The 13166-nt window shown below is 44.2% G+C and overlaps 1 protein-coding gene across 3 annotated transcripts in view; it reads right to left on the bottom strand.

The window, feature by feature from the left end:
- Positions 1-10445, bottom strand: part of LOC121550575 (unconventional myosin-X-like) — a 44549-nt gene extending 34104 nt beyond the window's left edge. For 2 of the 3 annotated variants that reach the window (XM_045210906.1, XM_045210907.1), the window contains exons 1-2: positions 9753-10445; positions 385-440 (exon numbers count right to left, since the gene is read on the bottom strand). In XM_045210906.1, the coding sequence (XP_045066841.1) occupies positions 385-440; positions 9753-9887 (191 nt within the window). In that variant the 5' untranslated portion in view covers positions 9888-10445. The remainder of the gene's footprint in view (positions 1-384; positions 441-9752) is intronic. The other variant, XM_045210908.1, reaches the window with a different exon arrangement.
- Positions 10446-13166: the final 2721 nt, after the last annotated feature.

Below are 13166 nucleotides of genomic sequence, written 5' to 3'. Positions count from 1 at the left end.
CTACTTCTGCATGTGTGTGTGTGTGTGTGCGTGTGTGGTCAGGCATACTATATGATAAACCCCATGAACCGTAGGGGGAAGTAAAAGATAAAGAGATTGGGTACTAATGATGCCTGTGCTTGGTGACGGATCATTCTACACAGAATCATACATGAACATCAAGAGCTATAGAGGAACTTTTGATGTAAACGTTCTGAAAAACTGGAACACTGACATCCTAAAAGCAGCACAACGTGTGCTCACTCAGGCATACACAAACACACAAACACACACACAAACAACTTACCCGTGTGCTCACTCAGGCATACACAAACACACAAACACACACACAAACAACTTACCCGTGTGCTCACTCAGGCATACACAAACACACAAACAACTTACCCGTTTGTCCCATTGGCTGTGCGAGTCGGCTGAGAGAGAGTCACCTCAAGTGGACCCTGTGAAAATAAGCAACAAAAAAAACACTTAACCCAGCTAGCACATTTGGTTTCTTGAAAGTTGTGGACACGTAAGTTTTTGGTTTCACATTGGTTCTGGGAACGAAGCCATACGTTTCCTGACCGGTAAAACAGATTTTTTTTTTATGTTCTGAGAACGGAAGTGAAAATTTTGCCTGTTCTGGGAACATTCATATTTAGGTTGCAGGGAGATTTTGACAACATTTTACTATGGTTTCTGAACGTTTTCCTGAGAGGTTTTATTAATGTTCTGAGAACGGAAATGATAGGTTGTTTGAAGGTAATAAAAATAATGTTCTGAGAACATGTTTTAATAAGACTTTTAATAACCCTGATAGCTTAGTTTGGGTTAACTGTCCCACAGAAGAAAGTTGTTTCTTTTTTTGGGGGGTAGATCAGCTTAATATTGCAGATAGATTGTAAGTTCCATCAATGTAATTGTCTGCATCACTTCCAATCCCCCATGTTTTTTATATATATATTCCCCTTTATTAACGTTGTTTCTTAACATTCTCTGAACAATGTGAGAACATTACTTTAAATAGAACCATGAGGAAACCTGTAGGAAACGTTAATGCTGAAGTACTGAAATTCCCACAGAAGAACGTTGTTTCTTAACGTTCTCGGAACAATGTGAGAACATGACTTTAAATAGAACCATGAGGAAACCTTTAGGTAGCGTTATGCTGAAGTACTGACATTTTCACAGAAGAACGTTGTTTCTTAATGTTCTCTGAACTATAATATTGCCAATTGTTAAACCAGTTTGAGAACGTTCCTAGAACATTACCAAAATTGAAATTAAATGTAACCGTGTTTTAACTTTTAGGAAATTAAATACCAAGATTTTTGTAGATTTTGTAAAGTTCCTTAAATGTGCTTAGAATGTTCCAAAGCCAAGCAACTATCCTGCACCATTCAAATAAGGCTTTGGGAAGGTTGTATGCAAAATAACCGTAGGACAACCACCCTCTCACCAAGATCTAAGAAACATATGGTTCTCATAACGTTATGTGCTAGCTGGGAAGAGTCTGCATTCTGATTACAACATACATGTTTAGTGAGGGGTGATCTGAGAGAGCAACGGACCCATCAGTTCAAGGTAGATAACCCTGTAGAGATTTGAGGTAGGCTAGTTAATGTGCTATGACAGTTAGCATGGTAGGCAAATCATGCTCCCCACAAAAAAAGTAGTTCCCAGGTAAGTTCCCAGGTAGTCTAGGTCTAGATGTGGTGATTGCCCCCCTGAAGGTTTGCCCCCCAGCCAGCCCTGTGTGTTACAGTATAGCATGCAGTCTGCCTTTCCTGGCAGCCACACCAGGCACATAGCTGCTCTGTTCTTGTAATGGTTGGCTTTCACGTGCAAGGGTGAGATGGTGGGTAGAAATATGGCATGCAAAAGAGGCTCATTTAACAGGAGCCAGAAACAGAGGATGATTTTGTGCTTTAGCTCAACACACACCCTACACCCTTTTATACACATCCAGCCGTTTCTGTGAAAAAGGCGACTAACATAAAATATTATTTGTGGTCGGTCGCACTCCTATCTCACACAGCTGTATGTGTATTTCTTTGTTTAACCTCTGAATTATTGTTGTATAAACACACAAATGAGAAAATGATATATGCAAGTTCCATAAGACTAATGTTGGTACAGTGTCAAAGTAAACCAACAGAAATAAATCACTTTTCTGCTTAGCAAACACTTCTAGCCAGAGCACAAGAACCTTTAGGTCACTTGACCAGCCAAGGCTGTAACACAGTATAGCCTACCCTCACATGCTAATGGCACTCCTCTGTCAGAGAGAGACAGGGAGAGAGACAGGGAGAGAGAGAGAGAGAGAGAGAGAGAGAGAGAGAGAGAGAGAGAGAGAGAGAGCGAGAGACCGAGAGACCGAGAGACCGAGAGGCCAGACCAGGGAGACAAACAGACTAGGCCCATAAATGAGGGTGTAGACAGACTCCTGTTTCTACTTTAACTGCACTGATGATTAAGCAGAGACCTTTTTTTCATTTCCTGGAAAATCACAATGAGGGGCCAACATCATTTCACTGTACAGTACTTTTCCTCTTAAACAGCCGTCTGAAGCTCGCATCTGCTACAAGACCATGGTGCTTGCCTACGGAGCTGTGAGGGGAACGGCACCTCCGTACCTTCAGGCTCTGATCAGTCCCTACACCCAAACGAGGGCATTGCGTTCATCCACCTCTGGCCTGCTGGCTCCCCTACCTCTGCGGAAGCACAGTTCCCGCTCAGCCCAGTCAAAACTGTTCGCTGCTCTGGCACCCCAATGGTGGAACAAGCTCCCTCACGACGCCAGGACAGCAGAGTCACTCACCACCTTCCGGAGACACTTGAAACCCCACCTCTTTAAGGAATACCTGGGATAGGATAAAGTAATCCTTCTACCCCCCCTTACCCCACCCCAAAGAAAGAAAAAAAAAGAAAACATATTGTAAAGTGTTTATCCCACTGGCTATAAGGTGAATGCACCAATTTGTAAGTCGCTCTGGATAAGAGCGTCTGCTAAATGACGTAAATGTAAATGTAAATGTCTATCCTCACCCCTCTCTCTACCTTGCACTGAGAGACATGCCTGTTTTACAGTACATTGTTGCAGTGGCTACTAGCTTGTTGTTTAGGAAAGAAACAGCTGGACATCGATCACAACTTATAGCCCACATTGAATGACTACAAAATCCAATCCATCTGTAAAGTAACACTCCTCTCACCAAGTTGGTCTTATGGGAGCTGAGGTGGGCTGTGTCAACTGAATACACAGAGCCCCTGCTAGCAGTCAAGTTAAATCAATTTTCACGGTGGAACAGTGGACTATTCATTCTGGGATGCCCTGTGAAGCAGCCATTTTTCTTACTGCATATGGGCCCTTAGGATTCCTAGCCTGACCTTGGAAAACCTCATCAGAGCTAGCCTGTGATCCAGTTGGCCCGTGTCCGTGGTGCAATGTGTGTTTCTGTGGCCTGTGTTTTTGTCTCTGAGGAGTCACAGCCTTGAGGGAGGCCCTGCGGCGGCCTAGTCCGGCCCGGGGTTCTGGCCTACCTGAAACACTATCCAGGTCAGGTCTGGGCCTCTCACTGTTCAAACACCACATTTTACTGCTGGGTCTGCTAAGTTTAGGACTCTGCATCTGCAAACACACGCTGCAAAGTGCTTCAGAAAGAAAGACAAAAATGGGTAAAGAAAAACCCAACTACTACTTTACAGTACGCGCTCTGTATGAGGGTACTTTACAGTACGCACTCTGAATGAGGGTACTTTACAGTGCGCGCTGTATGAGGGTACTTTACAGTACGCGCGCTGTATGAGGGTACTTTACAGTACGCGCGCTGTATGTGGGTACTTTACAGTACGCGCTCTGTATGAGGGTAGACGCCGGGCGGAGGGCCGGAGGTCAAATGAAAGGATAAGAAAAAGGTGTGGGTAATATGATTGAGTTAAAGTTTAACCCAGGGAGAGGTACTGTAAACGTCAGACGAGCCCGACAGGAATAACTGAATGGTGTCGTAAAGCAATTTGTGAATGAGGCTCGAGCGGGCTGTGGCCCTCCCCTGCTCCTGGCTCTGCTTGGCCCTCTTGTCGACCCTCAACTGTCTGGCCAAGTCCTGTTCTCTAGACATTCTGCTCACACCATGGCACAGCCTGAGCCTGCCATGTCTGACAGAGAGGGAACTGGTGACTGAACTGACTGAAGTCACTGTTTGCCAATTGCCATATGGCAAGTCTGCTTATAAATCCAATAAATAAATCCTCCACAGTCTTATTTTGAGTAGGTACTCTCTAAGAAAAGAACACTGTCACTGAACATTATTACCCCTGTCTGTTTATCTAGGCCAGAGGCTCCCAAACTTTTTCACTCAGGAAAATGTTGCAGTTTTAAAGCTCATTTTCTTGCAATTCTATACATTTTGCCATGTCTAATGTGTATTCATGTGATATTTGAGTGACTCAAACATTACAACAAAATCTATGGGCTAAAAACCTAGCTGAATAATGTTAGCTGACATGGGCTAGTTGATCTGGACATTTCTGACAAGTTATAAATAGTATGTAATGACTAACATGACAAGAGGAAAACTGATAATGCATTATCTAATTTCGAAATTGCACCTTGTGCATTCCACTATTACAACTTTCAAGAGTAAGTTGAAAGCATCCCCCCTGTCGATCCCTCGTGCCCCCCCCAAAAAAAGGAGGGAATGGCTATTCAGAAGTCTGGCAGACTTGATCTCGCTGGAGAGAGTAGACAGAGTGTAAGAGAGGGCAGGCAGGGGATGAATCATCCGGGACTGGAGCGGGGCCGGGAAGGAGGGCGGGAGAGATGCCGTGATGTATTCGTTCCGTGGCTCACTTCCGCTCCCCTCTGGCCCTCATCCACCACCACCCCCTCCTCCCTCCTTCCCCTGCCTGGCCCTGCAGCTCTCCTGGGAGGCTGAGTAACCAGGATGAAATGTTCGGGCTCTGCCAACGCCAGCCTGAGGACCAGATGTGTGGCCTGAAGGTGGTGAGGCCGCGACGCAACGGAAACCAAATATAAACCAGTGTACCGTAACACCTCTGAAGACTCTTTTTTAATAAAGAGGGAGGAGGGGAGGGCAGGGGCATCGCCGTAGCCCGGTTAACGGGACCCACATTTGGGCAAGCCAGGGCCTGTTTCTTCCTGGTAACGCTGGCAGCTGTCGTAGACGGGCGCGTTGCCCGGTGGCAAACATAGCTAGGCCTAACTTCACATTGCATCTAGCAGAATGCTGAGATTTACGTGGAAACCTGGAAGGGAGAGAGAATGACGGATGTCCTCTCCTAAAATTAGTGCCCTGGCTATCTCAACACTGGAGGCATTCAGCTCAGTCTGCCTGACTGTTTGGGCAGCTGTTGGGAGAGCAATTTCTTTGAATCCGGATTGTAAACATGCAGGGGAAAGGTTCTGAACTGGCCCAGGCAGGGACTGCTCTGCCAGCCAAGCCTGCACAAGCGTCACAACTGACTCATGCCTCCAACCTCAGCTGGAGCAAAGGCCGGGTACAGCACGTCACTCCATGGTTTCAGTATTACGGCTTTTACACTTCACAGCCCTTCTTGGCACCGCAGAGGAAAACGCCGACGTAGGAGATGGTGGTGGTGGTGAAGATGTTGGATGGATGTATCTGGAGCGTAGGGGAGACTCCTCACTCCTCCACCAGGCCTGTGGGTAGCTGTGGTCATCCCTGGCAGCAGCAGGGACCATTTAGCTAACAGGCTTTTACAGAGAAAACGTTCCAACACACACACACAGGGAGGCCTGGGAGGTCTGACCTCCTGTCTCAAAGTGCAGCTTGTCAAACGCTGGATGTAACTGAGGCCAGTGTGTAAACAGTGGAACTTCCCTGTAGGGCTTTCCCCAGACCAGGACTCATCTACGACACCCACCCTCCGACCCCACCCCCAAAACCACCATTGACACCATGGAAAGCTAAATATTACAGTTCACAAATCCTTAGATTTTCCTTGGGATGGATGGCCTTTGGAGAGTGTGCTGTAATGGTGCATGCTTAGTCTGTGTCAGCTGAGGTCTAATGGTTGGCTCAGCAGGTAGTATTGACTGGTCGTTTCTATATCCAGCACCATCAGTGAGAGGGGGCAGGCAGGGAGGAAACAGGATTAGCAGTAGGCAGGAAATCAATAATCAATATTTTCTAGGAAGTTGTGTCCAGTTGTAGTTAAGGAGCTGATAAAATCCCAAGCGGGAGGTTAGGGCTACTGTTGCAGAAAAGGGTATGAACACACGATAACCTATGACCACACAATAACCTAAGTCACTGGAGCAAACCAAAGGCAGTGGTATGAACAATAGGCCAAACCCCCATCACCCCTCATTCACATAGCCTATGCTCACTGTAGTCCAGATAATACAATATGGATGGAGACACAATTCATGTGAAATTAGATCATTATTGATTTGAACTGGGATGTTCTTTAGAGGGTACTCTCTTTGTTCTCTTTTGGGAAAGGAAGTGTGCAGCGCACTATTGGGTAAATCCATATGAATTCATTTAAAAAGCTTACAAACAGGGTTGTCAAACTATTTAATAATTTCTTACACAAAAATGTTTGAATAGAAATTGACATTTTCTTTTATCTTTAATGTCAATGATCTAAAAACGCGTAAACTCCGATTTTTTTCATATTCACATATGTTGTAGCTTAGACCCAACTTTACATCATCTGAGGTATTAGTGTTGTGCCGGCCATCGGCTGAGACACAACACGCTGTTGAATACAGGGTGGGTGTCATTTCAATAATATAACATTTTAAAGTTCTAATTACAACCACAAAGATGGCCGCCGGTCCACACACCATCGAATGTCAACTGGTCATGTCTATACTATTATCTATCCTTCAATGATTTCAACAGATTTCCTATGGAGGATTGACAGTAGGCTCAAATGTAAAACAACATATTCCATTTCAAGTCAACATTCTCTGATGTGTGGACCTCCAACCATCTTTGTAGTATTATATGAAAGTCAAAATGTCTATTTGATTCCCATTTTAGTACATTTATCAACCAAAACATTACACCCACCCTGTATTTAAGAGCATGTTGTGTCTCAACCGATAGTGGGCACAACACAAATACCTCAGATGATGCAAAATAGGGTTTTAGCTACAACATATAAGAATATGAAAAAAATTAGAATTTCCCACGTTTTTAGAGAATTGATGATTAAGGTTAAAAAATGACAATTTTTATTTTTTTAAACATTTTTTTAAAGAAATTATAAAACAGTTTGACAACCCTGTTTATAAGCTTTTACATTATATCAATCTCAACCATTGATATTTTCCAGTTATGAAGACATGGATGTCTCATGGTATGGTGGGGTATGCTAAATAAGTCATCATTGAGCACCTTTATCTCTTGAATGTTTTGGCATTCAGGTCCAAAAAGTCACTTTCTGAGTACTTCTCCAATGGGCAAATATGTATGGAAGATTTCGTTCAAATTAAAAGGGATGCTGTCAAAAAGTGAGTGAACTCAAATGGATTTACCCTCCTGTAAATCACAAAGAGAGGCATGATTGAGGGGCTAAGGGGTGGTGACAATTTTTGGCCTGAAGATGCATGGCTAGGTTTGGATGGGGGGGTTATGCTATATGGTGGGAGGTGGAGCACAGGAGGTTGGTGGCACCTTATTTGGGGAGGATGGGCTTGTGGTAATGTCTGGAGCGGGATTAGTGGAATGGTATCAAATACATCAAACATGGGTTCCATGTGTTTGATGCCATTCCATTAGCTCCTTTCCAGCCATTATTGTGAGCCGTCCTCCCCTCAGCAGCCTCCACTGAGGTGGAGAGTGTCTTACTTTAAGCCCATCAGGCGGCCTTAACTGAGACATACTACTATAACCCTGCATCGATTGAGGAAATGGACCATGGTTGGAGATTTTGTTTAGCCAGACAGATGGTGTATAATGATCAAGACATGGGATGTTTGCCAAGACGAACAACTCTCCAGTACTGACACCTCTCTGGATCCCCCTGAGCACCAGATGTTCCTCTTATCTCCAGACCAGACCAGTCTGTTAGAGCAGCTGTACTGCTGGGAAGAGACCTGCCTATCCATCGCAATTCAAGACCATTTTCATAAAAACGTATCTCTCTCCAGTTTCTAAAACAAAAGTGTGTAACAGCTGGCAGACAGAAGGGATGATATGAATGGATATAGACTTTCACTCATAGCATCTTCAGAAGTGAACAGGAGGGGAGAGTGTACTATTCTGCTGGATGGGTGTTTCAGTGTGTGATCGATGGGAACATTTTCAAACCATGTTCTTGGAGTGGTTAGCTTATGTTGTGCGAGAAGATATGCTGCCCAAGTCAAGCTAAGCACTGCAAGCAACACAGAAAATATGACTGAAAGCGTAACATTAAGTAATATTGAATTAGGCCTACAACTATACGGCTTGCTGAGCTGCGGTCAATAATATTGACTTTGACGATGAATTCTAGGTAAAGCTCCTTTTTAATGGACATGTGAGGGTACAGTACATTGTGTCCTAGATTGACGTAAAGAGGTTACCTCAATACAAGGCAACAATGACCCCTCACAAGTGGGCGGACATTGCTGAACTCTCTGTGCCCGATTAGATGACTAACATTACTGAGAGAAGACAAGGCCACAGTCTTGTTTGCCATAGAGTGGACGGACGCCACAGGATCGATTCCATTCAACACTGGGCTTTATTGGTTGCATCACACTGTGTGAGATTGCTCAATGTTGCCCAGGCTTCAAAGAACAGGCCAAATACAGGGATCAACACACATTCTGTCTGTCTGTGTGCACTGTATCCATGACAGTGGGATTGTATTTTATTGTGATGGAGGGAGCAGATCACATGAATGACCTGACACACTCCCTATATCCTGGAAAAGGAATCTGTCAGGTCAGCATGATGGTAGTGGTACCACTTCAAAACTGTAAATGTGGGCTCTGTGACAAGGCTGACCTAGTACAACCTCTAGTCTAGGCCTATCTTTGTGCACATAGGCTGCTCATTCCTGCCTATGTCTGTATGTTACCATGTGTATCAATGTTGGATAGGATTCTAACATGGAATATGGTTCTAATCAAATGTTATTTTAGCATGGATAGACCTTGCCCTGGCCCAACTCCGCTTCGTTTTCCTGCTGCTGAATCCATAGCCAGCAGTGAGTGTATTCATGAGCTTGTGCTCAGGGCAAAATCAGGAGGGTGGGTAACTAGTGTGACGAAGAGTCATGTAGCCAGCTATACCTCTCTGTGGTGAGGAATGAAATTGGTTCATCAACTTATAAATGCCACTTATGTGTTGGCCTTCAAAGCAAGATGCACCATGATTTATGCTGGCTATGTAGCCTATGCTTAGTTATAACTATGTTATACCATTTACAGGTGTCAGTAAGCAACGACATTAAAATACAATTTCTACTTTGTGTACTCTCAAACATGTTCCATACAAGTTAAATGCTTGATTAACATTTTATAAACATGTAGCGTCATCCTTTATGGTTATTTTAAGGCATATAATATGTTAACTCTCCCTATGTAGCAAATTCCCAACTGACTGACATATTGGCTGTTATTTAGTAGTCAGGAAGATGATAATAATACATTATAAGGTGGTCATAGGCTACGCATAGATGTGTATGACAGGTCTTAACAACGCAGTATAACTGCATCATAGGGAAGGAGGGGGCATACAAATAATATTAACATGGTAATACTAATAATGCATGCAGATAAGGTTACTTACATGTCCGTTGCAAGTCAGGTCCTCCTTGTTGCGCAACTCAAAAGATTCTTCCTCCTCTTTCTCCCCATAGTCCCGTCCGAGCAAATTGAAACCCTGCCTGCAGCACAGAAACCAGCAAAATCCTTGCAAAGGCATTCAAATCAGGTAAAGTTAGGTGTTTTCGACTATTCTTGTCGTAAAGTCAACATTCAAAGTCTGGCCTCTGGGGGTGCGCTTGTAAGTCTCACAGTACGTAACTAAATCCAGAGTCGCTTGAGGATAACATCCAAGTTGAACAGCCTCTCTCCATAGACTTCCAGAGAGGGAATATGAGAAACAGACTCAGACGCCAAGAGAACAGTCCAACACTAGCCTATAGAAGAAACATAGAGGCTATCCAAGAGTTCAACCTGGTGAAAATTAGTCTGAAAGTTGTGTCAAATCTGTCCTTCCAAAATTATAGTTGTTGCCTTGTCCCACACCTCGTATCTGAAGTCGTCGCGCACGTTATCACAAGCTAACTAAAATGCCAATGTATCTACTTTTCAAACCTAAATACCACTCACTACTGGCTGACAAAACCATGAACATTGTAAATAAGAGCCGTCTAAAGAAATCAATATGAAGAGCGAAATTCTTGTTGTCTGCTGCTATTCACATTTTACAGTGTAATAGCTAAACTAAAGGGTAGGCAGGCGATTATGACTGACTTGATTTGAGTTTGAACAAAAGCGTGCAAGAGATCAGCCAGCCTTGAATGGGCGGGGCGAGCCGTCCCCTCATGTCCAATGCGAAATATTACCGGCTGGACTCTAACGCCCAGACAAGGCACGCCCATCTACCAACAGACTTTTGCGTCACATGTCTCTTTGATGACCTACCACTTTAGCGTCCTTGCCCATCATTCTTGAGAAAATCACTTTCAGCAGAGGAAGTGGGAGTAGAGTGGGATTGCATATTTCATAGAAAATGCTTGAAACACATCCTACAACAACCCAAACTCCATGAAACATTCTATGCCTTCTTTATAAAGAGATTCCATAAAAACAAGTCACTTTGATACAGCTAGGACTTTTTTTTTTGTGTGGGGGGGTATTTTACCTCCTTTTTCTCCCCATTTTGGTGGTATCAACTGGTAGTTAGAGTCTTGTCCCATCGCTGCAACTCCCGTACGGACACGGGAGAGTGTCGTAGTAAATATATTATGTTATAGCTTGGTCTGACTAAAATCTTGTGCATGACCCATCTTGTGTGGGGCCTTTGGATTTAATACAATGCACAAAGACTTCTATCTTGTCGGCCTTATCAGCAGGTGGCTATGGACAACACCCACGCCATAGGTCTCTCAGTTCTCCCAACTCACGAAGTTATTGCTCTGAGGACATACACACACACACCCCCACACACACACACACATACACACACACACACACACACATCATCATTGTTAAACATACACACATACACACACACACACATACACACACATACACACACACACACATACACACACACACACACACACACACACACACACACATACACACACGCACACACACACACACACACACATCATCATTGTTAAACATACACACATACACACACACACACATACACACACATACACACACACACACACACACACACACACACACACACACACACATACACACACGCACACACACACACACACACATCATCATTGTTAAGCACACACACACAAAAACCCCCTTCTCTTAGGCTGAACATCTGAAGACAGAGAACCCGACTCAGAGCCAATGCAATGGAAGTGACCTCGACCAACTCATCAGGACCAATCAGAAGATCAGAACTACTAGAATCAACCTACTTTATTTTATTGTATAAAATGTCAGCACACAATGTTTAGGGGCTCGCTCTCTCAGATATCTCCTCACGAGGTTGACGAACGGGTCCGTGCACGCTATTTACAGATATCTTTACCTCTGAATAAACTGCCTCATATTATACAATTATCCACCTTGTCCGAAAGTCTCTACTTGGTCTCCGTTCTCCAGTAAACTTGTGATCATCAACAAGAGGCGAAGGTCGAGAGTCGTGCGTCCTCAGAAACACAATCCAACTGAGCCTCACTGCTTCTTGACACAGTGCCCGCTTAACCCGGAAGCCAGCCGCACCAACGTGCCGGAGGAAACGCCGTACACCTTGCGACAGTGTCAGCGTGCACTGCGCCCGGCCCGCCACAGGAGTCGCTAGTGCGCGATGGGATAAGAACATCCCTGCCGGCCGAACCCTCCCCTACCCTGGGCCAATTGTGCGCCGCACCATGGGTCTCTCGTTCGCGGCCGGTTATGACAAAGCCTGGACTCGAACCAGGATCTCTAGTGGCACTCGGGAGGCCAGCTAGGGCTTTTTCGTATCAGGTTAGGAGTATTAGGTTAAGGTTGGGGTTAGGTTGGCAAAAATGCTCTCCTAACCTGCTACGAAAAGTTACTTATATCAAAGTGGCATGTTTTTAGGGAGTCCCTATGTTTTCTTACCACATTTCTACTTCATGTTTGTGTGAAGACTACTGTAAATACTGTGTTGGTAGGCCTAAGCCAGTGCTTGTTTAATTGTGTATTTTCTGGCTGTTTTTTATGGTTGATTTAGTGTGTGAGTGTGTGTGTGTGTTAATACAGGCATTTGCTCTCGGAAACACATGAAATGCCTCGATAGGAAGCAGATGGACTCGCTCGCTTTATTCTCTATTCCAGGAAACTCCTTTCAATGACTTCACAGGCAGTTATGATAATCACTGATCACTAATTGACAGAGCTCTTCTTCCCAAATGTTGTTAACAAAGATAAGCCTGTCTGTGACTTTGTTTGGGTTTGCACTACAAGAAAGCATTTTTCTCTACTTGTGATATCAGATGGAACTCATGAGTGTATTACTTTGTGGTCGGAACTTCTTTATCATGACTACCAGATTTAATCAGATTATATCTAGATGTGTTTTTAGCCAATATGAATTTGGCAAATTATACTTTGTGTTTTGTTCCAGAGTGAATATTGAAAAGTAATTACCAGACAATAAAGCTTTGACACTAGACTAATAATATACTAGACAAGTGTATGAATTTGCTTTTAGAGCAATTCAGGAGAACTAGAAAACAACCAGCACCTCTAAACTTCTATCCACATTCCCCTCACTTACATAGGCCTACAACCTCTTAAAATGGTCCACACACACACAGTCGTGAAGAAGACGCGACAGTGCCTCTCCCCGTCAGGAGGTTGAAAATATTTGCCATGGGACCTGAAATCCTCTAAAAGGTATACAGCTGCACCATTAAGAGCATCTTGACTGGCTGCATAACTGCTTGGTATGGCAACAGCACCGCCCTCCATCGCATGGCGCTACAGAGGGTGGTGCGGAGAGCCGAGTACATCACTCCCTGCCATCCAGGACCTC

Source organism: Coregonus clupeaformis, chromosome 35 (assembly GCF_020615455.1).
Source record: "Coregonus clupeaformis isolate EN_2021a chromosome 35, ASM2061545v1, whole genome shotgun sequence".
Taxonomy (NCBI): Eukaryota; Metazoa; Chordata; class Actinopteri; order Salmoniformes; family Salmonidae; genus Coregonus; species Coregonus clupeaformis.
This window is presented reverse-complemented; position numbering and strand designations above follow the sequence as displayed.